The sequence below is a fragment of the Malus sylvestris genome, chromosome 13 (genome assembly GCF_916048215.2).
Source record: "Malus sylvestris chromosome 13, drMalSylv7.2, whole genome shotgun sequence".
NCBI classification, from domain to species: Eukaryota; Viridiplantae; Streptophyta; class Magnoliopsida; order Rosales; family Rosaceae; genus Malus; species Malus sylvestris.
Genome location: NC_062272.1, coordinates 3231536 through 3253179, shown reverse-complemented (window position 1 = coordinate 3253179; position 21644 = coordinate 3231536). Strand labels below are relative to the sequence as shown.

Genomic DNA, 21644 nt, shown 5'->3' with positions numbered 1-21644 from the left:
CCGCAGATAATATATATGTAATGTATTGTACCTAATAATAATTCGTCAACAACTATACTAAAAAAAACAGCAAAATAATAATAATAATTTCACAAAAAAATTGAAAAAATTACATGGAACTTTTATGTTGATTACCAACTATTTGAAAAAAGAAAAAACCATTTGGAAAAAGAAATAATATTAAATGTTTGCATAACGAAAAAAAAACCTGTGATTGAAAAAACATATTTAGAAGAAGAGAAAATATAGTTTAATTAATAATATCTCTACTAAATAAGGAAAAGTGCATCATGCAATTAAAACGATAAATAGTATTTTAATTTTAAAAAATAGAGGTGACTATTGGTCAAAGCACTTTAATCAAATTTAAAAAAACACAAATGTTTAATCTAAATAATATAAAAAAACTATAGGAAATTCTAATTTTCCCTAAATTATAAAATCACAACACAAAATTACTTCTCTTTATCCATGCCGGGCCGGCCCCACCGCCACCAGATTAAACCCGCTATTCAATATATTATATTTCATAGCATCCTATCGCTTGTCCATAAACTAACGGATTACTTTAACCCTGCATGTAGTCTTTTCTTCTAATGTGAACAAAATAAAAGATTATGCTCGGAGATTGTCCTTGTTCCCATCGAGAATATGCATATATGTATTTATGTATGTATATATATGTGTATATATATGTATATTGCTGAGTTGCTGAATTGCCGATTTACAAAATAGTGGTGTTATATATATAATTTTTTTATTATCTTTTACACGTCATATCTCTCAATTCTTAACCGTCGAATTAAATGAATTGAAGATGATCAAAAGATCAATAAACAGAAATATATAAATAAATAAAAATGTAAATAGCACATTCTTTACAAAATTTTGAACGAATATATATAAAAAAAAAAAGAAAAGAAAAAAGAAAAAAAAGAAAGTTGGACTAAGCTGGATTTGGTGGCATTAAAGAATGTTGTCAAACTCGTGGCTCCAAAATTAAACTCCAAAAAACTACAGACTACAGGCACATTACAGTGATTATTCTATTTGTTTATAGTATTAAATTGTCTTTAAGGACGAAATCAACATTTTAGGGAGGTGAATAGTTTACTAATTTAATTGTCTTAGTGATAGAATAATTCCATTTTATATGACAGCTTACGTAATAACACACTGCAAAAACTAATACATATCTCCCATATCTTTTCAAACTTAAAAAAAAATTGAGCCGGAAATTTTCCACCGACGTATGATATTGCTCGCGTGAAAATCATTAAAAAATCATAAGAGGAAACAGAATGAAAAGCCAAAATTTTGATAATACTATTTTACAATATTTTGTTTATATTCAATTAATTGATAGTTATTATAACGTATCAAACTTTATAAAAACAAATTTATGAAATCTAAATATATTTGAAAGGAAACAAATGGAAAAGGTCCAAACTCCATAAGATTTAAATTGTGCTGACCAAATTGCACAATGCGTTTACGTCGCGTAGTACTAAATGGACGTTAGAAAAAAAAGCCAACCACATGAATCTGTCAATATTTATGATTATTTTTTCAAAAAAAAGAAAAGAAAAAAAGAAAGAGTTTAAAAAAAAGAAAATACCATATAAATTGTCATCAAACAATAATAATTATTCTTTCGGAGTCGTTTTCAGTTTTCGCAGAGTACATTTGAGACCCCACAAGCCGTGGGTTGAACTTCCGGTGCAGAGTTGGGAGATAAGGAAGTTTCAAGAGATCAAAGTTTAGGGTTTTTGTTTGGCCATCATTGACGAAGTAAAGGTAAGTCCTTTCCAGATTTTACCATTTGGGTTTTGCTTATTAGTACCAAGTTGTGATAATATTGCTGCTTCTGCTGCATTTGGTCACTTAAAGTTTGGATTTTTGAGTGTTCACTTAGAGAAAGATTGCTACTTTAATATTTGTGAAATTAGAATTCTCTCACACTCTTTGAAGTTAGTGATCTGAAAAGCCTGTTTGCTGAGTTGGGTTTCTGGGATTTTGATCACAGAAGAATATTTTGATGTTTTGGAGGTGTTGGAGGTGATTGGTTGGTGGAGTTTGGTGGTGGGGGGAATTTCGGGAATTCCATTTATTGAAGTTTTTGGAGATGTTGGTTTGAAACTTGTCGCTTGGGTTTTTCTCTAATTTTTGGCCTTTTGTATTGAAAGCTCTGCTTTTTTTGTGAAAAGATTGAAGATTTCATGATTGATTGAAGGTTGTGGTGTGTGAGTTATATGGTATCCATCACTGGATTTTGGGTCTAGTTAGATGGCAACCACATCGCCATCTCCAAATTCGTCTCCATCCGCCGTGCCGCCAGCTTCCAATACTACTTTAACATCGCCGTCAACCGCCACACCGACACCGTCTTCTCAGCCGAATTTGGATTCACCAGAGTCCTCTAAGGCAACCACTCAATCTCCGCAACCTGTTGTTTCATCAGCTCCTCCTCCAACCACATCCTCACCACCTCCAACACGAACACCTCCTCCAACTCCACAATCTGCTTCACCGCCAACCTCGCCACCACCGCCTTCATCCAATGTACCTCCACCAGCTTCTGATTCTTCACCCCCATCACCAAGTTCTGGTTCTCCACCCCCACCATCATCAAATCCACCGAAAAGTTCACCTTCTCCGCCACCACCAACATCTGATCCACCTGCAAGTTCACCTCCTCCGCCGCAATCTCCTGCACCTGTGAGTTCACCTCCACCTCCACCTCCACCTCCACCCTCTTCAAAGCCGCCTGAAACTTCACCGCCACCTGAGAAGTCTCCTCCACCTCCATCAAGTCCCCCCAAAACTTCACCACGACCGTCACCATCAGACCCACCACCGAATTCACCCCCACCTCCAGCAATTGTGCCACCCATAAGTTCACCTCCACCACCAGCATCAACCCCCCGTGAAAGTTCACCTCCACCACCAGCATCAACCCCCCCTGAAAGTTCATCTCCTCCACCAGCATCAATACCTCCCAGAAAAGCACCCCCGCCTCCTAGCCGTACTACTCCAGCCCCACCTGGTTCTCAACCAACCCCTTCACCTCCACCACCCATCATAAGAATGTCACCACCTCCCCCCTCACAGGCTTCTCCACCAGTTCCTTCTCAAATTCCAAGTCCACTAACAAACACTTCAAGTCCGAATGCACCACAAAGTTCAAATTCCAACAGCATTGGTACCGGAGGCATAGTGGCAATTGGTGTAGTGGTAGGGGCAGTAGTGCTTAGCCTCGTTGGGTTGATTGTATGGTGCATGAGGAGGCAAAAGAAAAAAGTATCCGGGTTTGAAGGTTATGCTATGCAATCCACTATGGATTCTTCTCCACGATCAGGTACCTTCAATCATACATAACGCAGTTGATTCCTTGGTTGTGTTATTATGAATGTGGGATTTTCTGTTTAATGATATTTCTAAATTTCAATAAGTTCAACATACTATTTTAAGAGTATATTTAGCCTCACTCAGATCAGGGTATGGGATAAATTAATCAGCTCATATAAGCCGTTGTATTTAAGAAGGCTTTTGTAACTTGTTTCCAGATTCATCCTTCTTGAAGGCACATTCTTCAGCTCCCCTTGTTGGAAGCCGTTCTGGCAGTGAGTTCATGAGTCCTCCACCAGAACAAGCAGGAGTTGGAAATTCAAGACCATGGTTTACTTTTGAAGAACTAGCTAAGGCCACAAATGGTTTTTCATCTCAGAATCTTTTGGGCGAAGGCGGATTTGGTTGTGTTTATAAGGGATGCCTACCAGATGGGAGAGAGGTGGCAGTAAAACAACTAAAAATTGGAGGGGGTCAGGGTGAGCGAGAATTCAAGGCTGAAGTTGAGATTATTAGTCGCATACATCACCGCCATTTGGTTTCTCTGGTTGGGTACTGCATCTCTGATAACCGAAGGCTGCTCGTCTATGAATATGTTGCTAACGATAGCCTTTATTTTCATCTTCATGGTATATCTATAACAGAGCTTTTAAGTAACAGTTAGTGATAATGGTTCTGTAATCTCATGTTTTGCACCTTGCAATTTTCAGGAGAAGGTAGGCCAGTTCTGGACTGGGCGACACGTGTTAAGGTTGCTGCTGGTGCAGCTCGTGGGATCGCTTATCTTCATGAAGACTGTAATTATCTACCCTTAGTTTCTGGATTCTGATAGCTGAATGTTTGGGTTACTATATCCTCGTGCAATTGTTTTATCGGTTACATAATTTAACTGGAAGTGTTTTGTTGACCAAGTTTGGTTTTATTTGTTTAATGTCAGGTCATCCTCGAATTATTCACAGGGATATAAAGTCGTCAAACATTCTTTTAGATAACAACTTTGAAGCTCGGGTATAGCATGATTTCACTCAGAGCACATTTCAGTACTCCTATATTTTGGTTAGGTTGTAGCTCATGGTTTCCTTCTTTACTTTACAGGTTTCAGATTTTGGACTTGCCAAATTAGCGCTTGATGCAAATACGCATATAAGCACACGTGTGATGGGAACGTTTGGGTACGTCAGCAATCTAGTGTTGGCCCATATGCCTTCTACTTGTATCAAACCTATTCTTGAGGTTTCTTCTATATTTTAATTTATATTGTCATCACAAACATACCTTTCATGCCTGATAATGTATTGATTCCGCTTGATTTTCAGATACGTGGCTCCTGAATATGCATCAAGTGGGAAATTGACTGAGAAGTCTGATGTTTACTCTTATGGAGTTGTGCTTCTTGAGTTGATCACTGGACGGAAGCCTGTAGATACATCCCAACCCTTGGGAGATGAGAGTCTAGTTGAATGGGTAAACTTACATCCTCTTTTCATACTAGACATATCATGCTGCAGCGTTTATATTACTTTGCTTCAATTCGATAATAATGTTTTGATATTTCCGGTTGAATATTTTGAAGTCCCCAATTTATTGAGTGAGATCTTCTGGCCCTATAGTTTTTAAACAAGGAATGCATTGAAACTCCAGAACCGTCTTACAGAAAGAAATCTCAATGCATGAAATCTTTTTTACTCTCTGATTATGCTGTCAATATTTGTCTGGATTCAGCGGGCACAATTTAGTCTCGCCTTAGTTGTGAATTCATTTCAATTTTTTCAAAAGTACGTAGATAAATGCATAATAAAGATGTGAGACTGTACATAGGAGACATATATGTAACAAATTGACAATATGTTTATTGAATGAAATAAAACTGTATAGTTAACCAACTGAATGTTCTAAGGTCAAACCCAAGCTTTCCTGACAAGAGACGCATTTTACCATCCAGGCTCGGCCGTTGTTGAGTTATGCTCTTGATAACGAAGATTTTGACGGCGTGGTAGATCCAAGGCTCGAAAAGAATTATGTGGATACTGAAATGTTCAGAATGATCGAGATTGCTGCTGCTTGTGTGCGACATTCATCTGCTAAGAGACCACGAATGGGACAGGTAATAAGAAGCTGAAATTTTTTTATAATGTGAATTCATTCACTTCACCAGCGTAAGCTAACATCATCATTCTCACTCTCCTCAGGTTGTTAGAGCTTTTGATAGTTTTGTTGCTTCCGATATAAACAACGGAATGAGAGTGGGGGAAAGTGAGGCATTTGACTCGGCACAACAATCAGCTGAAATTAGGTTGTTCCGGAGAATGGCATTTGGTAGTCAAAATTACAGTACAGATTTTTTCAGCGAAGAGGTATAGTACACATTCGGAGAGTTAAACACTGACCTGATCTTTCTGCAACTGGAACTGACTGCAGCGGATGTATAGAGCGTTCCATAGTTCCTGTGAAGGTCCATTTTTAGCTTCCGCCTACATTATACGTTTATGGACCGCCATTTTTTGCCCCTGTAATTACTTAGCCTATGTATGATGATCTTGTTGCATCCACCAATATTTTTGGTGGTGTTGATAGTTCAATTTTGTTAACCATGGATCCTATTCTTCCCTCTTTTGCTTCCCCTCTTTCACAACTCCATGTTTTGTGATTTATATGTGACAATCTCAGATCGAAAATACGTACCCCTCTTTTTCGAGCTTGTTAAATCAGCCTGCAGGCTGCCCCATCATCCTCAGAAACACGGAAATCTTGAGTATACCCCGGGATATATTCTTACAAGTGTCTCGCTCGTCACGTGCTAAAATATTTGGGGTAAACTGGGTTTGCAGATATATAAATTTGCAAGTCTTCCAAGGGGGGGGAGAGAACTTTCTTTGAAAGACAGCTCCGTGACACCTTCTATGGAAATGCTTAAAGCTATCAAAGAAATCTTCCACCAAGGAGAAGTAGAAGCCAAGCAACAACAGCTTTTATGTTTCCTTTTCACATCCTAATATTTTAATATATTGCAGAACGGGATGAGCTTGTTTCCCGTATTTTAGATTAAATTAGAATATCGTTTGAAAAAAGAAATTCGATTATATTGGATAGCCCCTATTGGAAGCTAGAGTTTTTTTTATTTTATTTTTAATGTTAGACAATGATTGAAGTCATGACTCATATACAGCGCCACATATCATTCCAATTGCTTCACCCTTCCTATTACCTCCCACAAAGGCAAGGAACTTATTCCTTAAACACCACCACCACCGGGGCATGAAGATTTCTTTAAACTGTTTTCTACACCACCACCACCCCTTTCCTCCCGATTTTCGCAGCCATGGAAGACTGCAACATGATTGCCGCAGACTGCGTTGTGATTTCGTGCTGCTGCCAGTGCTTGATCCTCCAAATCACCATCTTCATCTTGTACAAGCTCCCTTGCAAGTTGATCCGAAAGACGAGAGAGTACACCATGAAGAAGCTTCAACAGAGAAGGAGAAAAGAGATTATAGTGTTGGATACATGTAAAGACGTTGACTTTGCGAGTGTTGTCGGAGAGTCCATGAGATCATCCATGGAGGCAGGAGGAGGACATAGTTGCAGGCGCTGCATGGAGGAGGTGGAGGAGGTGCTGCAGGAGTTTTCTCAGAGAGGAGAGTTTGGATTTGGAAGCTTTTGGGGTAGGGGAGAATTGGGTTGCTCCCCAACTCATCATTCACCAAATCATGATCCATTTGATACTAGTTTTGTACAATATCACTTGATTGAAATGGTGGCTCTGTCATCTATTGATCATAAAGCTAGGTAGCTATTCAATCGCGAAAAAACTTACCTGCAACATGTTTCGTATGTTCCTCATTTCTCTGCATTTCCAGTCACGTGACATCTCTTGTCACATAATTAGTCGCGTGACAATAAATGTAGAGTGACAGGTATAATCGAAATGGGTTTTAGTAGCCATTGATCAAAATATTGTGGCACATTCATTTCGTTTTATGATGAAAATGTACGCAATTCAAATGGAACAAATGTTGAAGAAGGTTATGCATATATATGGCATCCCTTGGTCTATATCAAAGGCTTAGATTCTTAAACATTATCATACATCTCGAATATAATGACATCATGCTTATAAATGTCAAACAAGTCTTTATTGTCACGCGTCTACACGACCAAACTATGTTAACTTTGTAAATATGTTGTCATTGAAGCTCTCTGCATATTCTAAGAAAATGCCACTTTCACATAGATTCCACACATTGAATCTCGAATGTTCTTCACCAAATTATGTTAGCTCCAATCACACGATGGTAACTAGAGGAGCCTGAAATGACTCTATGAATCTTTTCGGCCTCTAAAAAGTAGATTATTGTGATAAAGCCACCTGCTGATCCCATTTTTTAAAGAAGAAATAAAAATTATTGAACACTCATCACAACTAGGCCATGTTCTTGATAAAAATAAAACAAAAGTTGTTAATTAATCAATTAATTAATCCGGCATAATCGAAAGTTTATTTTAGTTAACATTGAACTAAACGCGTTAGAATAAGTTTAACTTCTATGGGAATTGAGATCAAACTTGAGTGCATAGAAGCAAATGCATCACCTTGACCAACTGACTTAACTCACATATGTCAGCGCGTTGAATTTACTTCAAAACTTAAATAGACCCAAATCAACACATTATTCCCAAAATAGAAAAACACATGTTTAAGTCATAAATATGGAGAGATTTTTCATTGTGCCGGAATACGGACTGATATATCAAGTGTCATGATATAATTGGTAAGAATTTTTTTTTTTCAGGTTTCCAATCAACGGTATTATGACACTTAATGTACCGAAAATATTCTTGACACACTTGAAAATTTCTCCTAAATATAGTCAATCAACAAACAGCCCCTAAGTAGCATCCCCCCCAATATATAACCACGTAGCAAAAAATTGATCAACTCTTGGCAAAAACGCGTTTTCAGTTTTTAAACTTTTAATCCAAACACAAGAAAAATTAAAACTCAAAAAACAAAAACGAAAACGAAAAAAAACCCAAAAACACAAACCAATCAGCGCCACACACAAAAAACCCAATCCACCCGAAATTAAACTCCCAAAATCTCACAAAATTCAAATCGTCTGGATCTCTCGATCCCTTCCTTCTTCTTCTTCTTCTTCTTCTCGGCCGCCATTATACTAATGATGGCCGCGCTCGGATCCGATCAACTGAAGCAGCTGAAGGACATCTTCATGCGATTCGACATGGACTCCGACGGCAGCCTCACCCAGCTCGAACTCGCCGCCCTCCTCCGCTCCCTCGGCCTCAAGCCCACCGGCGACCAGCTCCACGTTTTCCTCTCCAACATCGACGCCAACGGCAACGGCGCCATCGAGTTCGACGAGCTCGTCACCGCCATCCTCCCAGACATGAACGAGGAGATTTTGATCAACCAGGAGCAGCTCATGGAGGTCTTCCGGTCGTTCGACCGCGACGGCAACGGCTACATCACCGCCGCCGAGCTCGCCGGATCCATGGCCAAAATGGGCCACCCCTTGACGTACCGGGAGCTCTCCGATATGATGAGGGAGGCCGACACGAACGGCGACGGCGTCATTAGCTTCAACGAATTCGCGACCATCATGTCTCGGTCCGCCACTGATTTTCTCGGGATTTGATCGGGTGTGGCGCGGGTAGGATCAGATCTGCATTGTTTGACTTCTCTCGCTGACTTTTATTTTTATTAATTTTTTGTTTTTCGTGTGTGGGTTTTTGTGGGCATGTCTTTGATTTCTTGTGGATGAAGAAAAGGAGGAGGAAGACGATCTGCACAGACAAGCATATACATTGAGACATGTCCTCAAGGCCCTTTTAGTTAATTAAGATCAGAATTACCAATTAATTATGAACACATCTTGTAAATTTTTTTTGTATAAATAATAATTTGTGTTATTAGAAACTTATAATTTAATGTTAATCTGCATGTAATTCTTAATTCTCTCTCAGAATATGATTTGGTAATTCGACGTGAACTTTCATGCATGGTGAGAGAGATTCGAGAATCTGTCTTGTAACCGGTTGTGTATTCCATGAGAAATAAATAGAAGGACATATACCCAGAGATAGCTAAGAATCTCTTCATGCCTAGACATTAGAGTACAAATTTATTTTTTGAAGAAAAGGAAAAAGAGAACGGAAAATTTTGGTTTAAACACATAATGGCATTGGATTTTCTTTAATGTTCAAACCAGAGACTACAAAACAAGATATTTTTCACGCTTAGTTCTTACCGCACAAACAGTTTAATAACAACAAAGTCTTATTTTACTAAATGGGGTCGGCTGTATGAATTCTAGAACCGTCATTGCACTTGAAGGTAGAAAACATCTTGCGAGTAAGGAATGTAAAGATATATCTATATCAAGTCAAATTATAAACTCATGGAAGCCTTGTGGACTACTGTCGCTTCAGTTTCTGGGAGATGGAGGACTGAACTACTAGAGCAAGCGTGAAAAAGAAGCCAGCAGTTGTGAGGAGCACCTTCCAGCGTTCGAGACTGCAGTTTTTGCTAGCAACCCTCGTCTTTGCAATTGTGTAATCAGGTTCATTCTCTTGCCCTTCTTTGGCTGAAAAACATACAAATAACATAAAACTTATTGGAAATGTTTTTGAAATGAATACGGACACACTTGGAAGTGTTTGGATGAAGTATAATTCAATGCAATACAACAACACAACATACTTGTGTCTTCTTCATCACAGTCCATGGTGAGGATATCAATGTCGTCAGTATCTTCTCTTGTCCTACTGCCAAGGAAGTATATTCCCGGTCTGCACTTCCACGTATCCAAATCTCCACCGATAACAAATGGATAATTAGGACCTGATTTGGTGTTGTGTTGGGTACTCATCTTGTCTTGGTGCTCTTGCACAAGCTCGACACCAAACTCCTTGAGCTGAAACTGACTAGGTCTCATGTGTACTGAAACAAGCACTTCATCTCCACATTGTAATATTGTTTCATTATCCATCTTCCAATGGCTCAACCATATCATATGTTCTCCCTCTCCTGGAATTCCATAGAACTCTGGGCCATAGATCCACTTCAGACCCTTACTCTTGTTACTCACTTTAGTCATTATTGGATTAAAAGAATTATTATAATTCTGCTCCTTTGCATAAGTAGCAAAGATGTTCAAGCCTCGAATTCTGTGATTAGCAAGTAGTAAAGGGACAATAAAAGATATCGAAGACTTGGTACTTTTATAGCTGAATTGGCCTGGAACCTTATTCCCAACAAAAAACGTGCTGAATATACCATTTTCATACAGTCCCTATGTAATTGCCACGATCATCACAACATTACTTAGTTATTTCTTTCCCATGATATATTAATGACTTATAAGAGAGAGAGAGAGAGAGAGAGAGAGAGAGAGAGAGAGAGACGCACCTGGACGGGACTCCATTTACCCTCTTTTGAACCACCGCATCCGAACAGTGCGTTCATTCTAATGGCTGGCAAGGATCCCAAGTTGCACACGCCCAAAAGTTTGATCATTTCCACATATAACTTGTAGTCGTACTGCCACTCAACTAGATTCCAGTTGTCACCCACGCTGAACATTGTAGACTGTTGCTCAGGGGAATGAAAAGTCATTTTTTCTAATGATATGCATCCGGCTATACTTATCCTTCGGTGTACTTTCGGCAACCCCACAAGCGATTTGAGCCTACTACAATCCCGGAAAGATAGATGATCGAGCCTTCTCAAACCTTTGATGAAACCTGGCAGACAGCAAATTGGATTCTCACCTAACTTTAGTGTTCGCAACGAGGATAGACTACTTAAATCCCTACAGAAGGCATCATCAGAAAGATTGCACCCCACCATACATAACTTTACTAAAGAGCATGGAAAAGAACTCAAGATACTTGAACTTCTTGCTGGCCATAATTCTCTTATTGGAATTCCATCCATTTTAAGAACTTTCAGAGACTCCATCTTCTTCTTCATCTCCACTGGAAACTCATCAAGATTTGAGCAGCCAGATAAAATGAGTGTTTCAAGTGATTTAAGAAAACACATGTTCTTCGGAAGCATCCTAAGATTCTTGCAATCCTTCATATTCAAGTACACGAGTCTCTCCAGGTTTCCAATGGATTCATGAACATCAATCAGGCTGGTGCAATCCACAAGAATCAATTCCTCTAGATTGGGGCAAGGTGAGAAGTCCATGGTTTCACTAAGGCCATGAGAATGGCTGACATCAAGGGTCTTCAATGATGGAAGAAACTAGAAACAAATAAAAATAAACAAACAAACAAAAATAACTAGGAATTGATTCCAACATATAAAATTAATTAAAGAATTAAAACCTAAAGAAAGAAGGAAAACAAAATTGAAAAGCGTTGAGTAACATACGTTTGCTCTTTTGCAGAGTTGTCTCAAGTTGCCATATTGCATTTCAAGAACTACCAATTTCTCCAAAGAAAAATCAACAGGAATTGAATCCAAAGGAAATTCGGGCCAGCACAACCATCTTAACCTTGTCGGAAGTTCTGCATAGCATCCGTCCAGTCGTACATGTCTAAGATAGAGCAGTTTGAGTTTGTGCATCCTTGCAAATGAATTGGTTTCCAAGACATTCTCGTTTGAGTTTTTGGGACTGTCTGTAAGCAGTTCATGTATGTCCAACATAAGACCTTCAATTGCTTGCGTACCCTATACAAGAAATTGGAAAAACAATTGGTTAATTAGCACAAGAGAAAAAGAAACACACACATACAATGAACATTTCTTACATTTTTTTCTCTCAATACTTTGAAAGAATCCTTAGAGCGCCACAATCTACTACGATTCCCAGGTTCATGTGATTCTCGACGAACAATTTCTCGTCCCATGTCACGAATCACATCATGCATATACAACTTGTCCATAACAATTGTCACCAAGCACCTATCTCTGAGATTTTGAATGCCACAGATTGTCTTGAAATCACATCCATCTAGTATTCTGACAATGTAATCTTCATCCTTTCCAATAAAGAAACAAGCAATATGGAGGAATAATTTCTGGTCATGGTCATCTTGTAAAGAGTCGTAGCTTATTCTTAATTTATTCATGATTTCACCATTTGGAATAACTTCTAGCTTCTCCAATGTACTTTTCCATACACGCTTAGGTTCCCCGAAAAGAGAAGAACCCAAAACTTTGAGTGCTAATGGAAGTCTTCCGCTGTGTTGTGCGACTTCTTCAGAATATTTCTCATAACCTTCAAGGGGATGATCCTGGCCAAAAGCATGCCAGCTTAAGAGCTCCAATGATTCATCGAAACCCAAAGGTCCAACTTCATGCACCGTAATACCTTCATGTGCCTTTATCAACCTTTCACGCCTAGTTGTTATGATTATTTTACTTCCAGGATGAAACTGATCTTTCATCCTCAGTACTGCATCTAATTGGTCCACATGGTCCACATCATCAAGAACAAGAAGAACTCTTCTAAAGCTTATGGCTCTTCCAATCTTAATTATTCCCTCACTAACATTGTGTATTTTCTCCTTTTTCCCATTTAAAATATCATAAAGAATTTGCTTTTGTATTTGAACTAAGCCGTCTGGATGACTTGCAGTTTCTCTGATACTTTCAACATAGCTGCTTCCTTCAAAACTTTCAAAGTTTGAATTGTAAACACATTTTGCAATGGTTGTCTTCCCTATTCCAGGCAGCCCATAAACAACAAGTATACCAACATCATGTGATGGATCTTGTAACCATAAATTGATGGGTTCGACTCGAGAATGGATGCCAACCAGTTTTGATTCAACGCTCAAGTGTGTGCGACTTAGCTTATCACTAATCACTTTAACAATATCCTTGATAAACTTTGACTCGTACCTAAGAATTTGCAAATAAAATGAATGATGAATCAAACATGTTGTTCACTCGATATCAATCAATTATACAAAGTCTGATATTCATGGAATTCAGAGGAGAAAATTAAACTAAGGTTCGATCAATAATTCTTAACAGCTATTCCATGCAGCTACATGGTACAGATCATGACAACTTAATTGACCTTAAATGGGATTATTACTGGAGCAATTTACCTGAAGTCATATGAACATTTGTGTTGAGTAAATCAATATGTTGTGATCGGCAACGGTTATGATGGGCGGGTAACCACGGTTATTTACCCATAACCGTTTATGCTCATACCCGCATAACCGTTTACCCGTTGGGTAATTGCCTAAACGGTTATACTCGTACCCATAACCGCATACCTATTTAACTGTAACCGTTTAATACCCGTTTACCCATTTACCCTTTTAACCCGTTTATCTTCTCTCTTTTTTTACCATTACCCATTTTTCACCCGTCTACATGTTTTTTAACAACTTGAAAATTAAAAAAAAAATTGTCATAATTTTCTTTTTTTTTTACAATTAAACACCGTTATAGGTAACATTCTTCATACATTTCCGTATTTTAATTTTTTCAGTCCTTATAGCATTTCAAAATTGAAATAATAGTTTACGGACGATATTTTTAACTGTTACCAATGAAAGTAATATAATATTTGCTAAGTATTCTTGGGTTACGAAAACTGTTTAGAAGATAGTATTCTTGGGTTATTTAACCCATAATGTAAAGTATTAACATAATATATATAATGAGCCACATTATATTAGCATTGATTTAAGTTTTGTCCGACAGAGAACATGGTTAGGAGAAGGATTACACTTGTTGACCATGAATCATGTCTTATCGGCAACATTCAAAAGATGCAACATTCAAATTGAAGAGATGTGATTGTTGGGTTAATAACATAACTTCCCATCTACTGTCAAACAGCCGCATATATATATAAAATTTTATTTTTAAAATATTCAACATTACATATATAAAATAAATGGGTAAACGGTTACCCATTTATAACCGCGATTAATATTCATAACCATTTATTTAAATTTTACGGGTAAACGGTTATATCCATAACTGTTTATTTATCTAAACAGTTACCCATAACAGTAACCGTGAAGTTTAAATGGGCGGGTTGTTGTGTTTGGCTCATATACTTATGAGTTGGCAACAATTTTGATAGTGTAACTTTCTGAGTGCTACAGGGAAATGGCAGTAGCCACTTTGTGTTTGGCTTTCGGTTGTGGCATGGATGTCTTGTTTCAAGAGAAGACATGGTGACTACCAAAAGCAAAGTTGGAAGCAAGACTTGACTTTGTGGTTGCTTGCACACAATTGTGCATGTTTTATTTTATATGCATTAAATAACAAATGGAGAATAGTTGTACTTTATAGACTAGGTATAGACTTTGGTGTATGCTAGGTAGGCTAGGTGATCATTATGTCATGTGAACTTAAGATTTTTTGGTCTTGTTTGTTGGCATAGTTGCTAGTGTATGACTATAACTAGATGCAATATTTGTGCATTTAGTAATGCATTGAGAGAGCATCCGAAGGAGAACACAAAGGAGAGAAAATAAAGAGTGAGAGTGAGAAACTCTTGGGGTAGAGTGAGGCTCTTGGGAAAATTCTGTGAGTGTACAAGGGATTGGGGTTTGGGTTATGTTGATTGAACTCAAGTGTATCTTGTACTAGTTATTCTCATAGTGAAGAGCAATATCTCTCCGAGGACATAGGCAGGTTTTTGCCGAATCTCGTAAATTTCTCAGTGTCTTTATTTCTTGTAATTTAAATTGTTCAACTGTGGGTCTGTAGTTTAGTGAGATAATCTGAATCTCACTTCCGCACTGACGAACGGGCCAAAGCACAACACGGGTAACCGTGGGTATTTTGTCCATCTCTAGTTGTGATCTTATTAGAGAGGTCAACAACAACGAATAGAAGACAAAATAAGAAAATGAAAGTTACCCGTTAGCTTGATTTTGTAGGACCATGCCTGCTAGGTCTGCAATCTCTGCAAGTGCCTTCCTCCATCCTTCCACCTTTTCCGGCGACTGATTTTTCTGGCTTCTAGCAAATGCTTTTCCAACATTTCCTGTCTGCTTCCTCACGTGGGACGGATCAACATCGTAGAAGACTGGTAAAACTACATAGTCCGAGGTGGTCCTCTTTCGTTCGAGGATCAGCACAAGCTCATCAAGACACCACCTGGATGACGCGTAATCTTTCGAAAACACGACAACAGAAGTTCGTGACAGCTGGATTGCTTTCTGCAGTCCTGGCTTTATGTCTTCTCCTCTCTCGAGTTCATCGTCGTCTCGAAACGTGAGAAATCCTGCATTGTTCAAGGCTGTGTAGAGGTGGTCCGTAAAAGTCTTACGAGTTTCTTCGCCTCTGAAGCTCAAGAACACGTCGTAGTGATAACGCCGAAATGTGTTGGAATCAGAGGAGGTTCCTGGAGATGTTCTCACAAGAGCCATTGAAGTGGATCGATGTTCAAACAAAAAAACTGGTGTTTGCTAGGTGCAATGCAAATGTCTGTGAGCAGGGGAAATATGTAATTGGGTCATTCCCATTTATAAACAATTATAAAATGGGTCGTCCCCATCCATTGACCCAAAAAGCGTTTCTTTGGCAGAGATGAAAACAAAAATAAAATATTACTTCCCGTTTTATGTGTGATTTTATAAATTACAATTATATTGATCGTTGCTCACCTTTTTGTGATAAAATGCACTTCTAATATGTACAAAAATATTTTGTGATAAAATACAACATACTTTGATCGTTGCTCAATACTCATTTCTTATTCTTGAATTGTTGGAACCATTTCTACCAATCAACCCACCAACTAGCGTTTCCAATATCGCCATCTCGAAGGTTTATATATTCAACTGCAAGATTGATTGTCCTAAAGATAATGTGGTTATAAAATAAAAATTAAAACTTGATAGAACCGCATAATAATGTGGCACTTGTACTGTTCAATTAGTTTCATAAGGAAAGTTTGGAAAAACTTGAATCTTGGTACATGTATGGTTAAACTTAAGGTGGTTGATCGAATTATTATGCAGTTATAGGCTTGCTGTATAGTAACAAGATTCGGCAAGTTGTGTCTACATCCTTGTGTAGGAATACTAGTTTCTCATTATACGAAATATAATTTACAATGTAAGAAACAAGAGTAGTTGGGAGCATTTTGCTCTTTTCCATTAGTAGACATAATGATGAAGGTGATTTTCATTTTTTATTTTTTTTATTTCTATGCATTTCCTCTCATTTTCTTCCTTCCTTTTCTACTTTTCTCTCCTTCCTTTTATCATTTTCTCCCTCCTTTTCCTTCCCTCTACCCTCCAGAGTTTCCTTCTCATTTTCCCCTCTCCTTTGACATCATTATATTTGGGTTGAGATGTGGACTTGTTATTGATGGACGAACAGTCAAGTCAATGTTGAAAATTTATAATATAATATTTATTAAATATTATAATATTTAATTTCAAAATATTGAATGAAAAAATTAATCTTGTTTATTCTTAAGTGTTGCATCTGATACAAAGAATTGCATCATATTATTTGTAATTTGGGACGTGTAGTTTGATGAGTGGTGTAGGTTACATAGATGCAAAGTTGCATTTTTACGCCAAACAACACAATGGGTTCTATATAAACCCATGAAACCATTATCATTAAAGATACAAATTAGAGTTAATTTTTACTCTTGAGAAATAGGGTTTCCTCACTTTATTTCTCTCATTTTTCGTTTGTCAAATTTCGAGTCGTGTCTTGAGAGTACAGAAAATATAAAATTCGTCAGAATCTGAATATTGAAGTACTTCAACTTCGGATTAAGAGTAGGGGCAAAATTTTGTCTTTAGGACAATGTATTTATACAAGCCTCGATCTTCAAGTTTATCAGTTTTTCTAACTTTCTCTTTAGTTGTTTATAATAATCTCATACATAATTGATGTTGTGAATTTTTTTTATGATTATTATTATTATTGAAATTCTTGTGTTATTTTTATATTTTTTAATATTGCTCCAACAATCTAAAGATAGAATATTTTATCATAAGAGCCATTGATGTGGATGGATGGTTATGATGATTGATCTGTTTGATGTGGATCGATGGACAAACAAAAAAACTGATCTTTGCTAGGTGCAATGCAAGTATCTCTGTACAGGGGAAATATTTAATTGGATCGGGATCCTCTCCTCAGCAAATGGAGAGGATCCTCCTGACATGGCCCATAAAGCTGTTCAAATTTTATCCAACAACTATAAACATGGGGGCCTTTAAAAGTTATAATAATTGTAGCCGTTGGAAAAAGTTTGAACAGCCCGATGGGTCCGGTCAGAAGGATCTTCTCTATTTGCTCAGGAGAGGATCCTGATCCTATTTAATTAGGTCATTACTATCTACTTATAGGAAAATTTGCAAACAATTTTAAAATGGGTAGTTCCCATGGGAAGAGGATCCTCTCCTAAGCTCAGGATGGGGATCCTCTGACCACGAAATTCAGACTGTTCAAATTTAATCAAACGACTCCAAACAGAAGGTCCTCTAAAAGTTATAATAATTGCAACCGTTGAATTAAATTTGAACGGCCCAGATTACGTGGTCAAGAACATCCCCATCCTGAGCTCAGGAGAGGATCCTCTTCCGTTCCCATGCATTGACCTAAAAAGCGTTTCCTGTTGAACGATTCAAGACGTCCAAGTGAAGTGGACTCTACCATTGACCGGAAAAGGTGCTACCATCACTATGGCATCCTAGGTTCCCATCAAAATGACCCCATAAAGTATGCATGTCAATAAAAAATAAATAAAAAACAAAATAAGTCAACCCCTTCTTCTTCGTTTTTTTTTTCAAATAAATAAGTCGATTTCTAATAGACTGGAATTTGATGACTAGTACAAGGCAAATAATAGAGCCACATGCCTAAGCGTATGCAGCACGATCAACTCATCACTAGTATAATTTTTTAGAACAACTTACATATAATTGATTTACTATAACGTGACGTTTTGATTTAATAATACATTGTCATGTGGAGAATACTTTGCACATGGCAATGCATTATTAGACAAAAAATGTCACGTGTCAGTGAATAAGGGCGGAGACTTCACCGAGTAGGCTAGCTTAAAGATATAAATTTTTATAAATGCAGAAACATACAATATTTTTTTACACTATCAGCTAGCCTAATAAAATTTTCACATGGTGAGCCAAAATTTTTCATTATTAAACAAATACGTGTAAAATTGGAATTTGATTTTGTTCTCATTGTCCATTTAGTTCTTCGATCATTGTCCATATAGTTCTTCAAGGTGTGAGTGAGAACCATCCTCTTGGTGAGTTGGTGCAGGCTTACCTTGAGCTGTTAAACAAAGATGGAATTGTGAAGTTGGTCACGTTTATGATGAGATGCATCTTGTGGCTGAGGAATTGGCTAACTTGAGTTTGTCATATTCTTTTGGTCCAATGTATTTCACTCAAGCTCCTACCTCTTGTCGACATCTCTTATTGTCAGATGTTGTGAAATCTCTAAACCTTGTAATGCTTTGCTTTAGTTTTTCTTTATTTCTACTTTTCCCTTCTATTTTTCTCCTTTTCTCCCTTCTTTTCCTAGACAAGGATTGTCCGCCCTCCCTTTTTCCATGTCCTCCTGTTTGTGTGGTCACGGTTAAGTCACGTCAACATTTTATATTACTATTCATTTTTGTATAATTATCTTTAAAAAAAATAATATAAAATGTTAACGTGGCTTAACCGTGACCATACAAAACAGGAGGGCATGGAAGGGCATGGAAAATGGGAAAGCAGACAATCCTTATCCCTTTTTCCTTCCCTCTACCCTCCAGAGTTTCCTTCTCATTTTCCCCTCTCCTTTGACATCATTATATTGGACAAGGATTGTCTGCCCTCCCTTTTTCCATGCCCTTCCATGCCCTCCTGTTTGTGTGGTCACGGTTAAACCACGTCAACATTTTATATTACTATTCATTTTTGTCTTATTATATTTATAAAAAAAATAATATAAAATATTAACGTAACTTAACTGTGACTATACAAAACAGGAGGACATGAAAAATGGGAAGGCAGACAATCATAGTCCTCTTTGGGTTGAGATGTGGACTTGTTATTGATGGATGATTCAAGACGTCCAAGTGAAGTGGACTCTACCATTGACCTGTAAAAGGTGCTACCATCACTCTCGCATCCTAGGTTCCCATCAAAATGACCCCATAAAGTATGCATGTCAACAAAAAATAAATAAAAAATAAAATCAGTCAACCCCTTCTTCTTCGTTTTTTTTTTTCAATTTTTTTTTCAAATAAATAAGTCGATTTCTAATAGACTGGAATTTGATGACTAGTACAAGGCAAATAATAGAGCCACATGCCTAAGCGTATGCGGCACGATCAACTCTTCACTAGTATAATTCTCGAAAACAACTTATATATAACTGATTTACTATAACGTGACGTTTAAATTTAATAATACATTGTCATGTGGAAAATACTTTGCACATGGCAATGCATTATTAGACAAAAAAGATCGCGTGACGGTGAATAAGGGCGGAGACTTCACCGAGTAGGCTAGCTTAAAGATATAAATTTTTATAAATGCATAAACATACAATATTTTTTTACACTATTAGCTAGCCTAATAAAATTTTCACATGGTGACCCAAAAATTTTCATTATTAAACAAATACTTGTAAAATTGGAATTTGATTTTGTTCTCATTGTCCATTTAGTTCTTTGATCATTGTCCATATAGTTCTTCAAGGTGTGAGTGAGAACCATCCTCTCGGTGAGTTGGTGCAGGCTTGCCTTGAGCTGTTAAACAAAGATGGAATTGTAAACTTGATCACGTTTATGATGAGATGCATTTTATGGCTAAGGAATTGGCGAACTTGAGTTTGTCGTATTTTTTTAGTCCAATGTATTTCACTCAAGCTTCTACCTTTTGTTGACATCTCTTATTGTCAAATATTGCTGAAATCTCTAAACCTTGTGATGCTTTGCTTTAGTTTTTCTTTATTTCTACTTTTTCCTCCTCCTTTTCTCCTTTCCTCCTTTTCTCTCTCCTTTTCCTTCCCTCTACCCTCCAGAGTTTCCTTCTCATTTTCCCTTCTCATTTGACATCATTGTATTTGGGTTGAGATGTGGACTTGTTACTGATAGACGAACAGTCAAGTCAATGTTGAAAATTTATATTATAATACTTAATTTCAAAATATTGAATGAAAAAATTAATCTTGTTTATTCTTAATTGTTGCATCATATTATTTGTAATTTGGGACGTGTAGTTTGATGAGTGGTGTAGGTTGTATAGATGCAAAGTTGCATTTTTACGCCAAACAATACAATGGGTTCTGTATAAACCCATGAAACCATTATCATTAAAGATACAAAATTAGAGTTAATTTTTACTCTTGAGAAATAGGGTTTTCTCACTTTATTTCTCTCATTTTTCGTTTGTCAAATTTCGAGTCGTGTCTTGAGAGTATAGAAAATATAAAATTCGCCAGAATCCAAATATTGAAGTGCTTCAACTTCGGATCAAGAGTAAGGGCAAAATTTTATCTTTAGGACATTGTATTTATGGAAACCTCAATCTTCAAGTTTGTCAATTTTTCTAACTTTCTCTTTAGTTGTTTATAATAATCTCATACATAATTGATGTTGTGAATTTCTTTATGATTATTATTATTAAAATTCTTATGTTTTTTTTATATTTTTTAATATTACTTCAACAATCTAAAAACAAAATATTTTATGATGGTTCTGATGATTGATTTGTTTGATATGGATCGATGGACAAACAAAAAAACAGATCTTTGCTAGGTGCAATGCAAGTAAATCTTTGCAGGGGAAATAATTAATTGGGTCATTACTATCTACTTATAGAAATTTACAAACAATTTTAAAATGGATCGTTCCCATGCATTGACCCAAAAAGCGTTTCCTGTTGAACGATTCAAGAAGTCCAAGTAAAGTGGACTCTACCATTGACCCGGAAGAGGTGCTACCATCACTATCCCATCCTTTCCCATCAAAATGACCCCATAAAGTATGCATGTCAACAAAAAATAAATAAAAAATAAAATCAGTCAACCCCTTCTTCTTCGTTTTTTTTTTTTCAAATAAATAAGTCGATTTCTAATAGACTGGAATTTGATGACTAGTACTAGGCAAATAATAGAGCCACATGCCTAAGCGTATGCGGCACGATCATCTCTTCATTAGTATAATTTTCGAAAGCAACTTACATATAACTGATTTATTATAATGTGACGTTTAGATTTAATAATACATTATCATGTGGAGAATACTTTGCACATGGCAATGCATTTTGCACATGACAATGCATTTTGCACATGACAATGC

The 21644-nt window shown here is 37.1% G+C and overlaps 4 protein-coding genes and 1 long non-coding RNA gene across 6 annotated transcripts; 3 read left to right on the top strand and 2 right to left on the bottom strand.

Moving 5' to 3' along the window:
* Nucleotides 1-1803: 1803 nt before the first annotated feature.
* LOC126594895 (proline-rich receptor-like protein kinase PERK9) lies at nucleotides 1804-5939 on the top strand. 2 transcript variants are annotated; one of them, XM_050261161.1, is made up of 8 exons: nucleotides 1804-3358; nucleotides 3567-3977; nucleotides 4059-4145; nucleotides 4286-4356; nucleotides 4444-4520; nucleotides 4665-4812; nucleotides 5291-5452; nucleotides 5538-5939. In XM_050261161.1, exons 1-8 carry the CDS (start codon nucleotides 2287-2289, stop codon nucleotides 5706-5708), a joined length of 2199 nt encoding a protein of 732 aa, XP_050117118.1. In that variant the 5' UTR covers nucleotides 1804-2286; the 3' UTR covers nucleotides 5709-5939. The 2 variants fall into 2 exon arrangements, with proteins under 2 accessions (XP_050117118.1, XP_050117119.1); XM_050261162.1 differs by lacking the exon at nucleotides 5538-5939 and having other exon boundaries at nucleotides 5246-5387.
* A 138-nt stretch (nucleotides 5940-6077) lies between these two features.
* On the top strand, nucleotides 6078-7429 carry LOC126594901 (uncharacterized). Its single transcript, XM_050261167.1, has one exon. It carries the CDS (start codon nucleotides 6668-6670, stop codon nucleotides 7136-7138), a length of 471 nt encoding a protein of 156 aa, XP_050117124.1. The 5' UTR covers nucleotides 6078-6667; the 3' UTR covers nucleotides 7139-7429.
* An 877-nt stretch (nucleotides 7430-8306) lies between these two features.
* LOC126594900 (probable calcium-binding protein CML16) lies at nucleotides 8307-9283 on the top strand. Its single transcript, XM_050261165.1, has one exon. It carries the CDS (start codon nucleotides 8526-8528, stop codon nucleotides 9000-9002), a length of 477 nt encoding a protein of 158 aa, XP_050117122.1. The 5' UTR covers nucleotides 8307-8525; the 3' UTR covers nucleotides 9003-9283.
* A 303-nt stretch (nucleotides 9284-9586) lies between these two features.
* Nucleotides 9587-15844, bottom strand: LOC126594894 (disease resistance protein RUN1-like). The gene is made up of 6 exons (XM_050261159.1): nucleotides 15215-15844; nucleotides 12127-13222; nucleotides 11747-12046; nucleotides 10775-11617; nucleotides 10067-10658; nucleotides 9587-9950 (listed from the first exon to the last, which is right to left on the bottom strand). The coding sequence occupies exons 1-6, from the start codon at nucleotides 15724-15726 to the stop codon at nucleotides 9781-9783; spliced, it is 3513 nt and encodes a 1170-aa protein (XP_050117116.1). The 5' UTR covers nucleotides 15727-15844; the 3' UTR covers nucleotides 9587-9780.
* A 1535-nt stretch (nucleotides 15845-17379) lies between these two features.
* LOC126594904 (uncharacterized) lies at nucleotides 17380-21248 on the bottom strand. Its single transcript, XR_007613470.1, has 2 exons — nucleotides 21209-21248; nucleotides 17380-17925 (listed from the first exon to the last, which is right to left on the bottom strand). It is a non-coding gene; the product is annotated as an uncharacterized LOC126594904 (long non-coding RNA).
* Nucleotides 21249-21644: the final 396 nt, after the last annotated feature.